The 22771-nt window shown below is 38.8% G+C and overlaps 1 protein-coding gene across 1 annotated transcript in view; it reads left to right on the top strand.

Moving 5' to 3' along the window:
- XRCC5 (X-ray repair cross complementing 5) overlaps positions 1–9608 on the top strand; it is a 49915-nt gene extending 40307 nt beyond the window's left edge. The window contains exons 18-21 of the mRNA XM_053948382.1: positions 206–302; positions 2321–2388; positions 7164–7235; positions 8049–9608. Coding sequence (XP_053804357.1) covers positions 206–302; positions 2321–2388; positions 7164–7235; positions 8049–8063 — 252 coding nt within the window. The 3' untranslated portion in view covers positions 8064–9608. The remainder of the gene's footprint in view (positions 1–205; positions 303–2320; positions 2389–7163; positions 7236–8048) is intronic.
- The last annotated feature ends 13163 nt before the right edge of the window (positions 9609–22771 follow it).

Here is a 22771-nt window from a genome sequence, read left to right as displayed (position 1 = left end):
ACAAGAAAGTTTTTCTAGCGTTCTGGGAGGCGCTTTTTGTGGCTCACCTTTCCTTAGCACTCACAATTTTAATAGAAAAAAACAAAACAAAAAAAAACAAAAAAAAAAAAAATTCTGTACAGACTTTTGTATTCACCATGTTAAATGACTTCATGAAAGTAGTTTTAATATTTCTTGCTTACAGTTGCTGTTACATTTTTTTCAGCTGTCCAAGGTGCAGTGCTTTAATGATTTTCTGCAGGCCCTGAAATCAAAGTTGGAAGATAAAACCTTATCTGATTTCTGGGAGATCATGGTACAAGGTAGGATGGCATTTAATAAAAACTAGACAATTTCTAGTTGTATTGCATTTATCTACTAAGAAGAAAACTTCATTAGCAGTGGGGCACTTAAACTAACCCCACTGCAGCATTTTGATAAGTTTCATTCCTGCAGCCTATTAAAAAAAAAAAAAAAAACAAGCAACTTTCATGTTGCAGCTTCCTTTCCTTTTCTGCACTAATAGTTTCATATCAGCATTATTCATAATGCATTGCCAAGTCTTGTTGAAATGGTAAATTAATTGTGGAATAAGAGACAAATTAAATGTTGTGGGGTAAGGAGAAGACACAATTTCAGAATAAATGGAAAAAACTCAGACCTATAAAAAGATTCTTGCAGTTTAAGCTTCCAAAAGGTCATAGATAGTTTTGAAATGTGTCACTGATAATTTTGTATTTACGCAACCTGAAGGACAGAATATGTGGTAATATGACACCTACCTATGATTAAACTGGGAGGTACAAGGCAGTGCCATTCTAGAAGACATTCAGAGACTACACAAGTGATAAATAAAGGAACATTTTCACAAATAGAAAATGTAGTGGTCTAAAAAAAAATCTTTTACATCATACTCTTGTTTTTAATTGGAACCAATGCTAAGAAAATCTGTTAAATGCCCAGCTGTATCTCTGAAGGGTGCATGCTATAAAATGCAGTGATGTGATTTTGTGTAGTACCATTCAAAGTGATGAACTGCAGACATGCTGTAATGTCTACTTCATCCAACTTTGAATTACAGGATGGGAATTTGTTTAGCAATGTGAAAAAAAACAGCACAGGACAACACTGAGAAGAACATTATATTCAGTAGTGCTGTAGGGGACCTTCTCTGTATAAATTGGAAAAATAAACCAATAAACTTTGAAAGTAGCAAACTTGGATCTTTCAATGCCATGAATAGTTTTTAGTTAGTATAACTCAGAGTTTTTGACAAACTGGAGTATGTTTTTGAGGAAAAAAATCAACCAAACAAACAAATACAGAAAGAGATGATACTTTCATACAGCATAGATTATCTTCCTTTGAGAACATGATGAAATGAAATCTTGATGCTTAATGCATAATCTGGCTGCTCTCAGTAGGCAGCTGAAATTGCTTTTTACTTGCTGCTAACAAGAGCAGAAGTTCTGTTTTCTCTCATGCTTGCTATGTGACCCATCCCCTCTTTTCTACCAAGTGTGATGTGCATTGGGTCTTGCCATGAGTGACTGTCATCACCAAAAGAAGATGGATGTAAGTTAATGAGTTAGTGGCTCAGAAGAAAGGGAGATCTGTTTGACAAATTTCTTTGTTTTGTGAAACCCTGTCATGTGGCTCTGTGGGCACAAGGAGGTGATTCTACACTTACACTGCTGCTGAAATTTCTATGACTCTCTTATTCTTTGCTCTCACACCCACTGCTGCTTATTCAGGCACAAGCATTTGTATGGCCAAGTGATGAACTGGGCTGAAAAAATTGTTGGGGTCAAAATAAATGGAAATTTTTTTTAAGTTTTTTTTTGGGGGAGGGGTGGGACATCACTGCATAAGGTAGTGCTGCTGGCACAACCAAGGAGCAAAGTGGGGCAGGCCCAGCACTTTGGTAGTCAGACTAGTTAATCACAGCAAAAGTGTCTGAATGCTAGGAGTTAATTTTTGCTGAGGACCTAAGAGCATGCTGTGAATGACTAAAAGTGTGATTTTTAATAGATTTTCAGCATTTCGTCTGTGATCTATGATTTCAGTGTCTCATTAGTTTGATTGTCACAATATTAGCAGTTTCCTAAATGGATACTTCCGCAAGCTTATGAATATGCTCATTAATTTATTTTTATATCATATTTTATATCATAGTTGACTCATTTATGCAAGTCACATTTTCCTTTGAGTGATACTCTTTTCTGCTGGTGATGATGACACATCCAGAAGTTGGAATGTGAAACATTTTTTTCACTTCTAACATTAGGTGAATTTTTGGGAAGCCTTCTAATGATATTTTTATGTTGGGTTTTTTTTTCAGAAAGAATTTCTTTGATCACTAAAGATGAAGCAGAAGGAAGTTTGGTGACGGGTGAAGAGGCTGAGAAGGTATCATTTTTTTCATGAGCATCTGTTTGTATAGAGCCCTTGCTGTGGCACTGAAGACTTTCTTATGTGGATAAATCTTCAGCTGAATGAAATAAGATCCATATGAAGAAATAAGAATGTTCATTTGCCACACAACTGAATCTTCTGCATTTCAGAGCAAAAATACCTGAGCATGTACTACAGTGTTTTACTGTAATTGGTCTTTAAAAAGTAGCATGTATTGAAATTATCTGAAAATATCCTCTACAAAGAATAGGAACTTCAGCAGCTCAGTGCAGTGGAACAGCAGAGAGCTATTTACATATGTAAGATCACTATTTGAACTTCACAGAAAGAAATATATTCTCACTGGTAGCACCAGTTCAAAAATCTGAGTTTTTTTAAAAAGGTTTTATGAGCTCCAGCAATTCAATTTGTTGAGGCTAGTTTTCACCATATATGCAGTGATACTAATATTTTGACTTCATGCAGCTCTTGTAGATTGGTGGACATCATATGTGATGCTGGGGGTATTATTGGTGACCATATTAGATCCTATTGGAAATGGAAGTTTTGGACTATTTACAGATATAATTTCTACAGATATGTAGCATTTTAGTAACTACAGTGATGAATGAAGGATCTCCCAGTTACAAAGGACTGAATTGTAACAGGCAGAATGGTGCCTTCTCTTTGGAAGGAATCAGAATGCAGAGCTGCTGACAAAAATTATATTTGTGTGGAGAGGATAAGATGGATGTTTTTGTATCATGCTGCTAGTTTAGGAAAAAGGTCCTTGTATCACAGACCCCCCTGAAGGTAAAATTGTGTCTAGAATCACAATTTTGCAGAGAAGTAGCTTTTATAAAAATGGCACATTGATTTTTGCAACTTCCAGGCCTTCCATAAGCAATAGCCAGAAGTGGGTAGAAGTAGGTTCCCCGTGATTTAGTTAATGAGTAAAAAAAGGTTGTATTTTAGAAACTGCTTTTTTCATCTGTAACAATTTACCTCTAGGTGAAGAGGGCACAGAAATGTCATGAAAATGAAAAGCTAACAAACCAGGAGTCCAGAAAGCTGAGCACATGTGCAGGACACAAATGACAGAGTATGCTGATTTTTCTAGACATGAAGGACCTTCTGGCTGTTTATCATTACACATAAATGTACAGAGCAACTTTTCCCCCAGTAGTGGTTTTAAAGAGTATCAGTCCTTTTTATCTACTTCAAGTGCTATGAATTTACTTGGAAACTTCCTAAGACAATATTGTTCTTGAGAACTGTACTTTCTAGTCTGAAACTACCACTGATGCTGAAAAAAAATGTGCTAATGCACATTGAAATAGCCAATAATGAAATAGCCACTGTTCCTTAAGGAAATCTCTATTAACCACAAAGACCTTGCAGCATACCGTTGTCTTCAGTGTGAGCTTGTGGTGGCTAAAAAATACTGTGCCTGCATAGGAATCCAGCACAAATGATAGAGTATCATGGAGTGGATTCACAGCTGCCAGGCTAAGCTGGAGAAGGCATTTATAGGCTGACTGCAAATTTACATTTCTGTTTACCATTGTCCTGCAATCACCATATATTACAGTATAGGAAACTATTATGTGACTGAAGGTCATTTTGTGATTGATCATTTGGTCATACAATAGCTATATCTTCCCATTAAATTGGAGGAATACAAGCCATTGCATGAAATCAGTTTTGCAGCAGCGTTCTCTAATATGACAGTTACTTTAACTTCCAGAGTAATTGGATTGCATCTCTTTGCTAACTAAGCAGTTGGCAATTCCAGATATTCACTTGATAACCATCTCCTCACACACTGTCCAAATCCAAACCCAGAATCCTAATTCCCATTGTCTGTTAAGTCATATGACTTTTTCATTAAGAAACTGCAAGACTCTGTATTCTTGGAGTAAGATCTGTAGGGTTAGAATATTTTATCTCAATATTGTGGGGCTGGTATAAAATCTAGTCCTCTTTGGTCCAGTTAAACCCTGCCACAGTTTTCCTGTGTAATACAAAGCCAGCATTTTCCTAGGTCTACAGCAGATTGCAAAAGTGCTTAATTTGTTTTCTGAAAGCGATACCCTTCACTTAAGGGTTATATTGGATTTTTTTCAAAATTCCCAACAGAGTAAGATACAAGTTTTCTTCACCTCTGTAGAGGTTATGTGCAAGCCTGTAGGTCATGGGGTTGTCTGTCAGTGTTGTCCTTTGTGACACAAAAGCCCATTCTCTTACGTGCTGTTTCCTAGCTGCTAGTAGTTTCAAGACTGTTTTGTCTGTAAGATTACAGGTTATATAGGGTTGCTGTCTGCAGGAAAAAGGAGGACTTACCAGGCTGCTTATTAGACAGGTCAAAATTTCCTTTTTCTTTCTGCCTGAGGTAGGTTATGCATGCATATTTTCCTATCACTGAGAATTTTTTTTTTTCCCTGTAATAGTGGAGGTACTCTTTTTAGAGTATGAGGATTGTAGGTTAAAAGAGCAGGAATGTCAAGTGCTTTTTCTGGTTGCTTTGGGGAAGATAATGATTTCAGCACAGCTATTATATGTCATTTGCTTTTGCATAAATGTAAAACAGGTTTTCAGGGAAAAAATCCAACTTTGGATGTTCAGCATTTGATGGAAACTTCAGGTTTCAATTTACTGCAAATCTTCATTGTACATTTCTCTAGCTTTTAGTTTCCTTTGCATAATTTAGCATGAGAAAGCTGATTGTAAAAAATTTGATAAATGTGCTACTTCCAGAAATACCAATTGACTCTTAATTAAATGTGAAAAAAAGGAAATTTGATCTGGCACAAAAAGCCTTTCAGAGCTGACAAATGTCATTAGCTTTTAGTTTCATAGTATCTACTTTATATTACTACTAGATTAAGAACTCTTCCAACAGAAAAGATAAACAGGTGTACAGTATCCTGAAATTCTAATTCCTTCTGTCACATTCCCTGCCTTTTTTTTTCAGCTACACAAATCTCTATGCTATGTTAAACTCAGCATGTTAGAACATGAATGTTGTCTGTGGAGTGAGATTTCTATATTTCTCTTGGTTGTTGCTGCTTAGGATGTAGGAAAGGTCTTACCTTTGGTCACTGAGACAATGAGGCAGAGGTTGCCTGTATCCTGTGTCTTTGGTGTTACCCAAACAAGATGTATTTGCTTTTCATCCTAGATGATGCAACAGGAAAGTCAGAATTTTACCTCACGCCTAAAGCTGTCACTGGGATTCTAGAGAGGATCAGAATGTTTTATTTATTTAAAATAATGCTTAAGCTTTTCACACTACAAATGTGTGTTGTCATACTACAATCTCAGAGATTGGTGATGTTAATAGGGATCCCATGACCTCTTATACAACCTCTCTGGCTGATACAGTTGAAGTCCCCAGCTGAACAGCAACTCCCTTTTAGGAGCACAAAAGAGTTATCTAAGCAGGTATTTATAGCCTTTTTAATGTGGCTATTTTCTACTTAGCTGTTCTCTTTCATCATCTGGAGTTATAGTGAAGTTGTTTCTGACTTAAGGATGACAGGACTCCAAATCTGGGAATGTGGCTTTTCCTCATTAGCTTCATACTTGTTTTCTTGGGGGCAAGGTTGTTTCTAGCTCTGTATACTTGTTCTGGTGTATTTTAATAAGAAGAAAAAAAGAAAAGAAAATAAGAAGAAAAAGAAGAAAAGAAAATAAGAAGAAAAAAAAGATTTTATATTAAGGATATTGGTAAAAAGGTAGTAACTAGGATTTGTAGACAACTGGATGCTTTTTTAAGTAAGAGTTGAGTATTGCCATTTTTTTCCTACCATTTTAGTGTTTTTGGGTTTTTTTAGGCTAAGAGAAAAATCTGTGAAATAATTTGGAGGTGGTTGTACTCCAGATATTGTCTGTATGTTTGATTTCAGTTTTTATAGTATCTGAGCAACTTACCTTTCTCTTCTGTTTATGAATGTCATGCTTTAAGTGAGGGGCATATGGTGAGTTGTATCAGCAGCTACGGCAATGTAATTTTACATAATGAATTTTCCATTTTTAAGACTGGCATTCTAACCATCTTGCATGTTAGAGAGTTTTTTTTAATTCATATCTTTGTTCATTTGGTAAATGCTAATTGAATTAAATGGGGAAGCTTAAAAATTCAACACAGAACTAGAATGCTGTGTGTAGGAAATGTCTCAAAGAAGCCATTGGTCACCCTCCTGTATGTACTCATATCATTGGGAGTATTTTGTTATCCCTGAGCAATTGGTAGCTACACACAATATTTTTTAAGATCATAAACCTGGTCAAACTGAAATGGATAAAATTTCCATCTAATCTAGAATTCCATCTGAGAGTGGACAAAAAGGGATGGGTAGAGAAAAATATAGTCCCAGGCTGCAGCCACTGATGTCTCAAAGACTTTTTGTGCCCAAGGTTGTTTCTGTGGGCATAGTAGACTTCAAATGATTTCTCTTCTATGCATCTTTCTCATCCCCCCTTAGTTTAGGGAATAATATTTGCAGCATCCTTATCACAGGGTGCTCTAGAGCCTCACAATGTATTGTTTCAAGAACCATATCCTTACGTCTGTTTTTTGACACATAAAATCCTTTAAAAGCAAGTCTTACAAAGTTTTTTGTAGTTTAATATGGTTTTGAAGGGTGGAAGCCAGAAAACACTTCCTTCCTTGTTTTTCATTTCATGTGGCTTTGTTTTGATATACAGAGGAGGCATTCTGTTAATTTCACATTAAAGGCTCTCAGTTTTGTCCTCATTGCATAATTTTTCATTTTTTTTTTTTTTAGTTCTTGGCTCCAAAAGAACAGAAAAATGAAACTCTGCCTCCTACAGATGAAGGTGGTGATGTTGATGATCTGGTGAGTACCATAAAAATATAGTGTGGCTTTAGAATAAGCTCTAAGTGCAAGGTGCAATGAGAGAGCCAAATGCTTTTTAAAGCAGTAGATATTAGAGTGCATGGCTTAGAAAACACCTAAGGAATTGAATCAGAAGAGCCACATGAAATTACTTACTTGCTGTTGTAAAACTTAGTCAGGTGTATAATTTCATGATGGCAAATATTATGTGATGTAGTAACATAGGTGTTTACAGGGGTAAAATGTGTCTTCTAATATGCTTCAAAATAGCCAGTGAGCCACTCATTTAACAGTGGATTGGTATAATTTACTATAATAGCATTTTAAAAGGTTTGTAGATCTTGAACAGCTAGTTATGTGGGTTGAAAACTCAAAAACATTTTTAAAAAGATGTTTTGATCTTTTGAATTAAACTTCTCTATATAGGCTTGCTGAAATTCAAGGATACCAGGTTTTTTAATAAATATTTTAGCCATCTTTTACAGGCTGACTCATTACAAATCTGTCTCCAAGGCTTAAGCTGATGGTGTAGATGGTTTTAAAGAAGCTTTGATAACAAACAGATTTCTACATTTGGACTGTACTTTTAAAAATCCATACATTGCTCAGATTTGCAGAGATTGCATAGATTATGTCAAGATGAGATTTTTAGGTTTGTTTTTGGACTTTATAGAAGATTAGTACTGAATTCTGTGCAATCTATTAATGTTACATGATAAGGATTTGCAAATTTGCTTGGTTTTCTCAGCACTGAACACATGTAAGAAATAACTTCAATGCTGCTTCTTTCAAATCTGTTTCTTCTGTTTACAGCTGGACATGATGTGACCAGTGATATATGGTGACTATAGAAGCAAAGTTTTGGAAGAGATGTCTCTGTGAAAAGGGACACAAAAAAAGATGCTAATGAGAAGACAGTACATCCATCTTTATTTTCTCAAATGAGAACAGAAATCCCAGAAAAGTTTCCAGCTGGTATAAATGTCATATGACTTTCAAAACTAGAACAGAAGATTGAAATTGTCTGAAGTATTTGGGAAGTAATAATACCTTTGAGGCATCTTTTTTTTCTTTTCTTTAGAACTGAATTTAGCTTGTCCTTTGTATTAGCTGAACACTACTAAATTTAATGAGAATCTGCTCTGATGCCTGAAACTTTTGTTGCATTGCCTGGGAAGGAAGATAGAAATGTCACAGCAAGGTTACCAGGTAATACTGAATATTTAGTGAAGGTAACACTATAGGTTAATTGTTACAGAAGGGAAAAAGTCTCTTATTTTCATGCTTTAAAAAAACTAACCAACCAACTCAAATAAAAAACAAGATAGAGTAAAAAAACCCAACAAAGCACCATGAAAACCACCACAGAGGCTTGTGGGAAAAAATTCTAGGCCAGGGACTCACACGTTAATAGTTTGAAATACACAACAGGATCTAAAGCACACAGCAGGGTGTGCTGATTTTACACCAGGTGTGCTGATTTTGCCACACTGACCCCAGGTCTGTAGTTATGGTCATCTCTGTACTACAGGTTCTCTCTGCTGTCAGCTCAGCAACAGCTCAAGGTCTCTGTCCCTTTCTGTTACACATTTTCATGTTTCAAGTGCTGGGCTTTTTGATTTTTTTTAGACTTCTAACTAGTAGGGTTACTGTAGATGCTCCTGGTACTAAAAGGAGAATGAATCAGTTCTGTGTCCATTCCATACACTGCTGAGAACTGCTAACCCAGAGCAGAAGACTCCCTCAAAGCTGTACACTGACAGCTGTGATAGATACGTGATAATAGTCAATACTGGTAACCAGGATGGAGTAGTGTCTACACAGAGCAATCCAAACTAGTCAAATACTGCTTAGAAAGAGACATTGAAGTCTGATTACAGAGCTGAAGAGACAGTAATGACACCTTCACACATGCTTGTTCTGTTCTAACCAGATTCATTCATTTAAAAGCTGTTGTTTCATTATTATAAATGTATAAATATACTGTGCAAAATGGTATTAAGATCAGAAAAAAGGAAAAATCAGGATCTGTAGTTGCAAAATGTTTTGGAATGTTTGTACTTTATACTGGCCAACAGCTCCTGTGTGGGAAATAGCAATTGTTTTTTGCCCCTACTTCCTTACACAGCAACCTACTCTCTCCTGCCTTACAGCCTATCCTGACTGAGTTGAAAGCATTTCTCAAATGCAGATGGCAGGGAGCAAGTGATTTTTGCAGATCTTTATAGCTTTTGTATCACCAGAAGATATTTTTCTCAACTGTAAATAAGGATTATTTGATCAGTGTTTTAAAGGCCAATATATGGAGTATAGTGGCTGGGGGTTTCTTTTACACTTTATTTTTTTTGTTCAATAAAAATATTTTAAAGGTCAGGTTTTGTCTTCAGAGCCATGTTTGCTAAAATCAGGTGACTACTTATGCAGTGCCTAAAGGAAACTATCAAAAGCCCCTTTTCTGGGCCTACAATGCAAACACTGAATATCAAAATCCCTCCACAGAAGCAGAGTATACTTATTCCATTCTTTATGAACTCTAAACTTTGCAACACCCCAGTAAATTAGTTTTTACTATATTGCAGAGATAATAACATCTTGGGTCAAGAGCACACAGAATATAGAACCTGGTGAGCAGGATATGGAGTTACTTTGTTTCTTTTGATTTAGTTGACCACATTTCTAGACTGTATTGCTTCTGTCTTGGAATATACATTTAGTTCATGGATAATTGCTGCATAGATCTTCTTGCTACCTGTACAGCACAATATGTACAGGTAGGCTTGGTGTGGTGATTGAGTTGCTAATACTGAGAAGAGGAATGAGAATATATGATTCAAAATAAGTAAAAGTGAATTCTTGGAAGGCAAGAAAATAATCTTTCATTCTGCCCAGGCTTCTGAGTTCAGTCTTCAGAAGCTTCTGATCTTAGTGAGGGTCTGTCACATCAGCAGCCTGATGTTACATTTGTTCTTTGGCAAAGGACCAGCTTTCAGATTCTCATTCAATGAAAGAGATCTTGCCTTTAGTTTAAGCTCTCATTTTCAATTGCAAAGTCTGACTTACTGTTTAGTAGGCTGACTCACTGTTTACAGTGAGAATTCTCATTTTCAATTGCCACACTGACCAGTCCTCAGGAGCACTAGAGCAGTTAGGTTTTCGCTTCAAAAGCAGCTATAAAGGAAACATAAAGTGCATTTGTTTTCCTGCAAGCAGCAGAACATCCCTTGTAATGTACTTTATAGGCGGAGAAATTATCAGAGCATCTGCAAAAAAGAAGACTGTGAAGACTTCTTTAATTAGAATAGGGGTGTGGACTAAAAAAAAATATTTTGCAGGGTGGACTTTGGGAGGTGGAGAATATTCAAAAGTATTATACCAGAAAGGGTAAGTAACATGTGAGGGATCTAGGACCATAGCATGGAACTGAGAGTATTCTACAGAAAAGGACAAAATACTGGGTTTGGGAGTCATAGAGGAAGAGTAAGACTCTTCTGGTTACAATATACCGTGAATCTGTAAGTATCTAGGCTATATCAGTTCTGCACAAAGCATTTTGCTCTGTCACTGTAGTGGGGTCTGCCACCTGTTACGCAGTTCTCAGGTTTGATCTCATTCCTTTTGTACTCAGAAACCAAATTTGTCCTCTTGGACAGTTGTCAATATGCCACAGTAATAAAAAATAACTTCTAGAACATGACATAGTTAAAGACTTGTAATTTGTGTGAGACTAATCAGGTTGAAATGAATGTCAGGTCAGCAGTATAATGTCAACATGTTTGGAGAATTCTGAAAGCAAGGCTTCATCTCTGTCCTTAGAATGTAGCACAGAAGTGTTACACGTGCCATCAAAACACCTCTAATGTGAAGAGACCTGTTCTGCTGCACTGTGTCTCTTAGTTGTCAGGGTGGATTTAAATCTTGCAAACTTTTCTGGTGTTTGGGTTTTGACAGAATTGTCTGTTTGATGTTGGAGCAGGATCTTTGGAATTAGAAAATGAGGAAGGAAAATCAGTTATCGCAGTTGTGAATTCTAAAGACACAGGCCATTTTTATAGTCTGCATTTGCACATGAGGCAAGGGAGGAATTCCCTTGTGATCTCAGTAGGGTTGGGGATAATCTGGAAAGAAGAGTTTTGACTTGCATGTTGCTAAGCTGGCAAATACACTGGTAGATGTTGCTACTGTGCTTGTAAGGGTGGGTTTGGATTTGTTCAGCCTCACCGCTGTCAGTGTGAAATAAGCACTTTAAATTTAGCTGTTGGTTTGTGACAGTGGAAAACTCATTTCCAGTAAATTTTCAGCTTTGCTTTCTTTCCCGTTCCATCTTCATTCTTCTCTTGGTACCATTACAGTATTGGAGCTCAGTGCTGGGAGCACTTGTGAATGTCAGATGTAGGAAACTTCAAGTTTTCTTGTGTCTCTTTTGAGATGTGGGTTACAAAGATTTTTTAAAAACTCAAAATGTTCATAGCACTAGCAGGGGACTGGAGGCCCACCCAGGCTTTTGTTTCTTAATTCTTTGAAGAATTGCCACATAAATAAAACAGTTCTTTCAACAAACCCTCACCACTTAAAGGTGCTGGTAAAGTGAGGCAGCACTGACTTCTGCAAGAGGTGACTTGCCTTTCTGGGGGGTGGAGTTTGTGTTTAGCATTTCTCTGCACTGTTTTGAGGGCAGCTCTAGAAGAAGTTCTGTAATAGTTTGGACTCTTCTTTTCTTGTGATTACTGAACCTGAAAATTTTAGAGGAATAGATTACCATATGTTAAAGACAATAAAGGAAACCAGAATAGGTGAAGTTTTCTTTTGTAATACTATCATATTCTGATATGAAGGTCTGAAATAGATATATTAAAAAAGGCAAGGCTGTGATTTTTAGCCTCTCTTACTTTTCCCAAAGGATCAATACCCACATTGAACTCCACATAAAAAATTGGCATAGAGATAATAGATAGAGCTAGATAATAGAGAAAATTACTTGGAAAACATTTGAACAAAGCTTAGCTTAAAGTTTGATCATATTTTTCCATTCAGCAAGTTTTGGTAAGTGGAAAGATTATGTCCCCTCTACCTTCCCTCTTCTACTGTTCTGGAATAGTGCTTGCTTTTATGAAAATAAAAGAACAGGAACTAGAAAACCTCTCCATTTTGTTTTTACAAACTAGGCATAACTGTAGTGCATATGTGAGATGAGTGCCTTAAAATAGACTCTTTGCTCATCTGATTCTGCACATACTGTACTTTAACGACTTAAGCTGGATAGAAATTAATCTGCTTCTTCCCAATAAACTTTGTGAAGACAGCACGACTAAGACAGTAAAATTAATTCTGTTCCTTCTGATGCTTCCCCTGTACAAGTCTCAACAGTTGACCATCAAAAGCACCTCTTTGCCAGTAACCTGAAATACTTACAGTACTTTTTGCTGTTACCAAATAATGAGTTATTTTGCAGCAATAAAAAGTACTCAGATTTGGTCACATATATATTTACTGATGTGTTAACTCTTAGGACACCTCCCTATGCACCAAGTCAGCTGTATCGACTGCTGTGAAAGTTTCGGGGCTCTATAATGGAATTAGTAGGTTGACCATGGAAATATATTCACTGTTGCTTTAAATATATCAAACCAAAGGATTGTTTTTCTTCTTGGTCTTACTGAGTTCCAACTCTGTCTCATCCTTTCTTCCTATTTTACTGTACAATAATAGGCAGTAATAACTGTCATTTTCTTTTCCTCCAGAAGGGAGTGAATCTTGCAGCTTTCAAGATATTATCAGAAAACAGAAATACCTCCAATGTAGGGTATAACTAGAAACGTTTTCTGTCTGCTGTCTGAGACAATGCATAAGGGGAGCACAAGCCCCTGAGGAGACCAACTGTGGTGCAGATATTTTTGCCTGAAGCATGTGGATCAGACATAATGCTAGGAAAAGAAAGGTAAAATAGCTGTTAGTACCTGATTGCTGGAGTTTTATATGACTGGGATGTATAAGAATGCCTTCTCCAGCCTGCTAATGCAAGTAGTCAAATGACAAATGTTCTCTCCCCATGGAGTGAGTACATCTGCAGTGTGAAGAAATGGCCCCTTTGCTGACTTTTCACAAGAGTTACTTCACAAGGAGCTGTGTCAGAATGCTTAGGGACCCTTTACTTACTGAAAAAGGAGGGAGTGGGGTGGAGAGAATTTTTTTCCTTTGGTCTCTAGCAGGCCACCATTGAAGGCCCTGATCTGAATGGGTGAGAGCCAGCCAAGAGCATTTCCCTGTGATGCCTTAATACTGCGTGAGTCCAGTGTGAATTTGATCTAGTCCACAGCTGTCCTGAATGTTGAGGTGTCATTTCTCTTCCTGCAAAGCATAAGAAATGGCTCAGCAAAAGTGAGTTGAGAAATTATATGATGTTTATCTAGTGATTGTGATGTAGATTCCTCCCTATTAGTCCTTGGGAACTTTCAGTAGTTGTCACCTGTAGGATCTCTACATTTCAGTTTAACACCAAGGTTTAGATGGCTAAATGCTCTCCAAGAAGAGCATAGCATAAGTGATAGTAATCCACCTTTCACAGAACTGTGCTGGGTACTGTACAAATTTTCATATCATCTGAATCCTACCTTTAAATAACATCTGATCTTCTAGCAGCTCAACTTGCTGATTCACTTCATTTTCTGGGGGGAATTCATCAAAGATAACATCAGCCAGTAAGTATATCCTGTTTCTCCCTGAGTAAGAGGAATAAAGATTTTGGGAAGGAAAGTTGGTTTAGTGATGGGGAAATTGCATATGTTTAATGAACTTGCTTTTGTTTTATATGCTATCCCTTAAAGTACCAGGACTATCAGTGTGTTTTTTAGCTATTAAGCCATTGATTAGTAGCAACAGCAACATTATCTTTGGATGATGCACTTACTGCAGAAATGCCTTGAAGAGGCAGAGATAGGGAAGGTTTCTGTCTTTAGTACTTTTGCTGGCTAACAAACAAGGAAAATTTGGGAGCACCTGCACTTACAGAGACAATACACATAGCTTAGCTGGGTGGGCTTGTTGCATGTTGTTTGTAAGGGGTCTGTGGCTTTGTCACAAGGGGTGGCTCAAAACTCTGTGAGATCTGGTGGTCAGGTTTCTTGAAAGATAAAGGAGGTACTCCAGAAGAGGTGAATTCTATAACAGGTGAATCCTCAATGATTCCATCTAAATCAACCTGTAAATTAAACAGTAAGAGAAACAGGTGGTGTCCTCCATAGCTGCATTAAAATTTTCTTATTGTTTTATTTTCTAAGAAAGTAAGAGATCTAATATGGTTCACTAATTGAGGACAGCAACAGTAAGGTTTTATTCCTAGTTGTGTTGAAGGCTCATTAGGGGCCATTTATTCACAGTTTCACAGAATATCCTGAGTTGGAAGAGACACACAAGGGTGATCGAGTCCAACTTCTAAGTGAGTGGCCCATACAGGCATTGAACCCACAACCTTGGTGTGGTGACCAAAAATCTCTCTGCCTGTTGATTATTCTCCCTCTGTAATTGGGGAAAGTTGCTTACTTATGGTATCTCCCAGGGAAGGCAGATAAAAGACTTTTGATGGACTTTGGTTGGATGAGACTTCATATACAGAAGGTATGTCAGTGCAAAAGTTTTATGACAGAAGATTTGAGGGGGATGGGAATAAATGAAGAAAAAAAAAAAAGCAAGTTATTGTGATGTTCCCTGGGCATGAGGAGAACATGATCATTAGTCTTGAGGAGAAATGAAACAGTGGGAGTTCCATTAAGTGTCCCACAGGCACCAGGAATATATGAAAGGCAGACATTAAACAGACAAAGACAGGTATTCTGGAGAAGTGGAGAAGCAGTTATTCCACTTAATGACTTTGAAAGGCAAGGAGAGGAAACAGATGAGGTTTCAAAGCTTATTATTGGAAAGAACAGCCTTTCTATATCTCTTTTCACATTCCAGAAAGAATGATCTGTTTTACATAATGAGCATTTACTTACAGTTCTCCCAGACATACACACACTGACCTATTTAAAAATGCAAATGGTCGTGAAGTTCCCTTTGGGCAGCAGTGACAAAATCAATGTAGAAGGAATAGGGTTAGTCCAGCAAGACAAGATGTAATTGTGTTGTAGCTTGTCTGCAAGAGATTTCTCCGCAGTCCTCAGGAAACAGGAGTAATATAGGCTTTAGCATTCAAATGACTCACAGCTCAAGGTTTACACATGAGATTGTGTATAATCCCTGTTAACCTAAAGCTCATGATGATTCAGAAGTAAGAACTGTGATGAGACAGAGGACATGTGAAAAGGAGCAAACATGATGAGAGAAAAACATGCAAGAATGACCTTTTGCTACCCACAGGTCACTGTAACTTAAAATACAAGAATGACACATACCCAAGAGGACCACTGGAAATCAAGGGAACCACGTTATGGATATATGTTACAGATTGAATGTGTGCTGGAAGGCAGGACCAGCTTCACCTTCTGGACAGCTGTGCACTCCTCAAGGGAAGATTATTCTGTTCTTCACAGAAGAGCTGTGTGCAGTTTCAGAGATTTATTGTGGAGTAAAGAGAATTGAAACTCCAAGTCACAACTACATTGACAAAACATATGTTAGGTATCCAAAGCAAAATAATATCCTTCTCTGAAGTTTAACTGCTGAAGCTTTTGTGCAGGAATTTCCTTGTGATGGAATCTGGTCTTTAGGTTGCCAGTATCTGGTCTTGAAAAATTACTCTAGGCCATGTTGCAAATGATTTGTAGCTGGTACAAAAATTCATCCTATGGGATGAGCGAAACTGAAGAAAATTCTATCATTCATTAAGTAGCTGCAGAATGGCAGGAATTATTGGAATGTAATTCTATATTTTGTTAGGCTTTAAGTCAGAGTAGTTTGGGTTGGAAGGTGTGGTAGGCACACAGTTTGTGGTAAATGGAGTGGGGCTGCAGCTGAGCCTCATCCCCAGTGGGTCCAGCTGTGAGAAGCAGGTGAGCAGCACTGACAGCAATGAGCCATGGAGTGCCCAGGGGCACTGACCAGCCACCAAAGGGCACAGAGGGCACATGGGTGCAATGCATGAACATGAGGGGTATAAAAGCTTGGGCTAAAGAACAAGAAGGGCAGATGCTTGCAGCCTTCTGATGAGGTCTGGTGTCACTCTGTATGGATTGGAGCCTTCTGATACTGTATGGTGACACTCTGTGTATGTGGCTGTCTCAACTGTGGCATGTGCTGTGGCATAGGAAGGGGCCTTGAAAAGTCATCTAGTCCAGCCCCTCTGCAATGTTTCTTTAAAGAAACAATCAACCCCACTTTCTAATTCCTAGAAGAGCAAATGCATCTGTAGGTAATGTACCCTTTGTCATACAAATATTTCCTAAAGCCTCTGAGGATTACCTGTGTACTCTCAGAGACAATGTGAAACCAGCCAGTGGGGCAGAAGTTGATGTCTTCATTGCACTACAATTTTCCTCTGGGTAGCTTTGACTGCATGGATGATATTGAGGCAAAATCCCAAGGTACACCTAGGACTGGCAGCCTGGTTGATCAGGTTCTAAATGGTCTGGTGGCAGGGTGCAGGGAAGCTTGCACAACTGCTGTGAATGCTCTTCCTCTAGATTCTTTTGGGGATTTTTTTGGTACCCAGCAAGCCAGGCATGTCTGTAGAGCATGAATTTTTCCCTGCGTGAATTAAAGGCATCAAGGCAACTAAGAGGAAGAGAAGGGCAAGGCAACTCAAAAAGCATACACAGTTTGAAGTCAGATATCAGCTAAAGAAACAGTTCTGCTAAGTTGCAGAAGCCAAGCCACATGATTCCCCCTCCAGCCTGTTTTGCAGCTGTGCTTCATTCCCAGCTCTTACCTTCAGATAAAATCAGCCATGTGTGCTGCACTTCCAGGTTTGGCAATCAAAACCACTAATTGCAGGAAATTGCCATCTGATTCTGACTCTTGGGGACTGGAATGACACCCCTCAAATCCTTCTGTCATAATGGCTTTTCAAAAGTCACCTCTCCAGAAGGGTACCAATGAGGTTCCAAGGTACCATTCTTTGGGGACATAACTATTTCTCCAATGCTGCATGGTAGACCTCTTGCCAATTTGTTGTGCTAGGCTGCTCCATTATAGCTTTTCATCTTGCTGTACAACTAATCTCTGCTCTCTGAGGCCAGTGTCAACTTGGTGATCTATAATTATCTCTCCCTGACTTACTTGTGATCACTAGTTCCTGAAAATCATTTTGGATGATAAGGTGAGAAAAACGCATATTATGATGCTGCTATATGAGCAGTTATGGTGTTAAGCATATGTATTTAATTCATGTCCAGAAACTTCTATGAGTAATGAACCAAGAATTCAGGTCTCCCTGCTGCTGAATTTCTAGCATGTGCAGGTTGTAAGGTTTTTTTTCAGTGAGAATCTGCTAAAAAGATTTCAGGACTTTGTGTGTTTATTAATAACTTAGTGGCACAGAGAGTACTGTAACAGCTTACTTTCATCCTGAGCTTTTCAAAAGAACAAGTATTGCTCCTATTTTTCAGCTGATTTCACAGATAGGTCAGTATTGGTAGAAATGCAGATGTAGGCAGGGCAAGATTGTTCCTGTGGAGGATTTTGAAGATGCCCATTTTGGGCTGGGGCACAGGCAGTGGCAAAGGCTGTGCTCTGCCTGCATATTCTGTGTGCATGTTACAGTGTCCCCAGGCTGCATTGATTTCCTTGCAAAATTAACAAAGAAACTGTTCTTTACCCACAGGCCTTGAGGGTAGATGTCCTCAGATGATGTCTGCAAAAATAGGTTAGATCTGAAAAAAAATCCAGTGGAAGTAGGCTGGTTGTGCTGTTCCCTTACCCCCTTATTGTCTGTACTCAAGAGGCTAAAGCATCTTCTAGCAATAACAGTTTCAAATTGAAATCCTTCCTCTACCTGATTCCTCTTGGCTGTTAATCTCTAGTCTGTGTCTGTATCATTGAGGATGTGCTCTTGTATAAGGGTATATTCACAGGATGACCAGTTGGAAGCTGCATCTAGGAGGTGACTATGAAGTACCAACCTAAAGCAGCATTTTCTGGGACACTCTCAGCCTCCTTTGCAGGTCTCATCCCCTCTGGGCCACCAGCTGCTTAGAAAAGAGGCCCTTTGCTCTGAGGACAGTGTCTGTTTGACCACACTATAAACAAACAAACCCTGTGTTTTGCACTTCTGGAGGGATATGTAGTAGGGAGGTGGACTAAATAAAACAGGACATGATTTTACAGTAAAGGAGAGCTAGGCTCTGCTCTGGGTTCTGCCACAGATACTCTGCACCTTACATTCAATGTACTCCTCATTTCCTCCCTGTACCTGATTGCAGAGTGGCCATTTATCTGTGCAGTGGATAGATCCTCCATCTGAATCATGGTGGAAGTGCTGTGTTTACTTAGTGGCAGCTGCTCTTTGGAGCTGAACTCTGCTCCCTGCATTACAGTGAGTCATTTAGCTTGGCAATTTTGACTCTACTGTTTGTATGACAAAGAAATTATTTTTATAGCTCAAATAAGATCAAGCATAGATGATCTTTTAATGAAGTGATTCTTGTGCCTGACTGTATTAACATCACAGGGAGACAAATGAACCTGAGCTGCAAAGAGCCCCCCTGCAGCTATAATTAGATGAATAAGAGGTTCATATTGATCTATACATTGGCATGAAGAAGGAAAGAGCATCACCCATATATGCTTTCAAGACCAAAAGCTGGTGCAGGCTGCAGAGACGTCAACTTAAAATTGTGATCCTAAAACAAAAGTTTCAACCTGCTTGTATGATACTGCTCCACCTACTCTGCAAAAGAGATGGTCTGGAGCAGAGTCTGTGCCACTGGAGCTTTTGGAGTCACTGTTGATTTTATTTTTGCTGGTTTGCATATCAATACAGTTTCATTGACTTCATCAGAGAAATGCTTATTTTGCATATTCTTGTGAATAAAATAAGTCCCTCTGCATATCCAGATGGGTCTATGACAAAAATAAGGCAGCTACACTGCAGTAACTGGTTAGTCAAGAACTATACCACATCAGAGAAGAGCTGGTTTTGTTTTCCCCTCTTCCTCACACAACTTCTAAAGGTACAAATGAGATATTCTCCTGACACTGAGATCTGAGAATGCAATTGTTCATTGTGCCAGGTTAATTAGTACTTCTCTTGACTGTCCATGACAATAATGCTATGTAACTGGAGGTATTAACTGGTTTATAAAACAGGAGTTAGAAAGTGATTTTTAAATTATTTTTATTACTCTTCTACTACATGCCTGCTTGTGGAAGAACAGGACAGAAGTGCAGTAGAGAATCACTAATTCAATATGACACTTGTTTTGCAGTGTGGCAGGTTACACCAAGTTCTTCTGTAGTACCTGGTCTTTACAGTGGGTAAAAATAACACTGGGGCTTACCTCAAAATGACAGTGGTAAGAAAGAAATTTGAAGCTAATGTTATACCCACATCCCCATCTTACCTTGTAATGGCCAAATACTGCAGGGAGCTTGGAATGATGGTTCTCTTTGCAGTGTGCAGTAAGGTTTTAATGTTCTTATGAAAAGTGTTTCTTCTAACATGATTCTTTGGAGGGAGCTAAAATTTTAACACTAAAAGGTGATATGTGAAATGGGCTTAAATCTAAAACTGGGACGAAGAAAAGAAATCCCTGTCCTTGGAGCATGGTTTCTCATACTTTTCCTGAATGTGCAGTCTTTTGGGGTTGGACAACAAGGGAAGGGCTCTTGGATAATTCAATGAGTTAAATATGTAATACTTGGAGGGGTTAGAAAGCAAAAAGATGTGAAAACCCCAAATCCCTACCACATCCTTGCTCTCTGGTTTTTGGAATGCTCTTTAGCTGAGCTGCAGGTGGAGTCAGAAAATCTGACCCAAATCTCAGGTTGAGTAATGGATTCAGTCCACAGTGGATGCACATGTCTGTACCTATCTGTCATGTCAGCTGATCTGCAGAGACATGCCACATTATCTGCTTCCTGAAGATGCCTTAAAATGCATTGGTGGAAGATTAACCTCCTCTTGCCCTTTGGGCTCAGGGGAGCACAGTGTTCTGAGGAGATACTTGCACAGTTCTGACCTAGCTGGCTTTTCTGAGATGCCTAGGGCACTTCTGCATGCTTCTGTTCTGCATGGTGCAGACATACCTTGAGGCAGCTGGGGCTCACCTGGGCAATAACAGCTCCTTGTGTGTTTTGGTTAGTCTTCAAAAATTTTAATCCTTGAATATCTGGTCTGTTCTAATTTCTCTTCCATTCTTCTTCTGAGAAATATAGGGACATATGTGGCATCTATCTCTCACCCTCCTTTGCTCAGATCGAGATAAGAGTTATTACTATTTGCAAATGGCCACAGCATCTGTTGGAAAGTACCTTCCCCATTTCAGCTCTATTTCTTTCCTTGACTGTTTTTCTCTTTTTCTGTAACTGGAAAAGCAGTGCATTGTTACTTTACTTGTATGTTAGAAGTTACTTTGCTTTTTGAAACACTGTAAGAACCAGGTACTGTAATTTGAAACAAGAACTCCGTGAGTAAACCCGTTTTGTTGTCCTCTGCTAACTGGATCATGTCTTACCCCTTGATACATGGTTCCTTTTCAATTACTGAATTAAAGACCCAGCAATAAGAGCCATAATCACCCTCTCCCTAATGTGGGGGTGGCAAGTCACTGGAACAGGTTGCCTGCTGTGGGTGCCCCATCCCTGAAAATGTTCAAAGCCAGGTTGGATGGGGCTTGGAAGGCAGGGAGGTTGAAACAAGATGATCCTTAAGGTCCCTTCCAACTCAAACCATTCTATGATCATAAAGCAGTGGTTTCTGTATTTACTTCAGCATGTCTAAACTTGCTCTTTCTTGTCTGTTCCTTGCTGTTTCGTTCCAGCCTGAGAAGCTATGGGAAGTTGCAGCTGCATCATGCTGAGCTGAGCTGCAGAGGACTGTCCTCTTGTCCTCAGGAGTGAGGCAGTATTTAATGAGAGCAGCTGGCATGATCCAATGCACTGATGCCTCCAATTCACTGGCAGGCAGAGGGATTGTTGCATTATGGCCTTATTGACTAATCACTGCTGATAATTGTTATTAATCATTGCCTTGGATCTGTAGCATGAAGAAGCTTTATTTCCTCAACTGTTACTCTTCGAGGTGAAATGCAAGAACTGCTTAACAATGCATAAGTAGGATAAAAATGGAAGGAAAGGCTTTTCTCCCCCTCTCTCTGAAAAAGCAGCACCTTTTGCAAGGCCTCCAAACCACATGTGTGAGTTGCACTGGCTTTGAAGATGATCTGGTACCCTCTAGCTCTGTTTGTTGCACAAGAAAGTGGATTTTTGTGGTGTTCCCTCAAAATCCCATTGTGTTGTAGTTGTGCTTAATTTGTAAAACTTCTGTGCAGACGGAAGGCAAAAAGTGAAAAGCACGAATTCCTCCCCCCTCCCCGACTGTGGGCATTTTTTCTGCAGTACAGTGAGAACATTTTTTGGGTTTAAATGGTTGTGCACTAGGGCTTTCCTCTTTTCCCTTCTTTGGAAAGCAGTTCTGGAGTCTAGGATTTCTCACAATAGAAAGTGCCTTGATTAGCTTCATCCTATTGGACTCAATGATCCTTGTGGGTCTCTTCCATCTCAGGATATTTGATGGTTCTGTCATGCCCTGCCTGTGCTCTGATGGAATCGGGACACATGGTTTGTGTCTGGTTTCTCAGAGTCTTCCCTTGACCTGCCCACAGGTGCCCAGTTTGTCACTACTTTCTGAGCAACTGCTGCTGATTATTGTCATTCTTTGATTGCTGAACACAGGAAGCATTGGAAGAGTTTGGCTTCCCGTTGCATTTCTAAAATCCCTCTTTTTCAGGACTGGTTACAACTAGTCGAAGGAGAACAAACACTCAAGAGAAAAAATGTAACCCATTCATTACAGCTTGGAGAACCTGGACAAAGAACCAAAAGGGCCAAAGCCCTTAATTTCTTCAGCAGTTCATGTGGTTTACTGAGACTGCCCCTTCTAATGTTGAGAGGAAAGAAAAGGTGATTAAACAAGAAGTTAAAACTACTAGGCCCCAGCTCCCAGCAACACTGAAAGATTAATGCATCATGTTGGGGATTCTTCAAACTCCATTATATGCTCTGCTGTCTCTGTTCTGGGGCTGTTCACAGTGGACTCTTCTGCCAGTTCAGTCAGTGATGCTGTTAGATTTATTGAGGATTTTGGCAATTAATTGCTTTCAGACCTGAGAAGGGCCTCATTGTTGTCCATCAGAGTTTTAATTAATCAAAGCAGCAGATGGGTAGTATCAGCCTCAAATGCTGGTGTAATTAACTCATTCATTATCATGTTCTCTTGCTCAGTGATGGTATATAAAGGACATCTTTAATCTAGCTGTCATGATTCTGTCCCCATAGTAGGAGTTAAATAATCAGCCTTTACCATAATTACCTTCTGTCCAGGATACCATTAGGGAAAATGCTGATTTTTGCCAATAAATATGGAGGCCCCCCTTGGCTTCAGACAG

Source organism: Vidua chalybeata, chromosome 7, assembly GCF_026979565.1.
Source record: "Vidua chalybeata isolate OUT-0048 chromosome 7, bVidCha1 merged haplotype, whole genome shotgun sequence".
In the NCBI taxonomy this organism is placed as follows: domain Eukaryota; kingdom Metazoa; phylum Chordata; class Aves; order Passeriformes; family Viduidae; genus Vidua; species Vidua chalybeata.
This window is presented reverse-complemented; position numbering and strand designations above follow the sequence as displayed.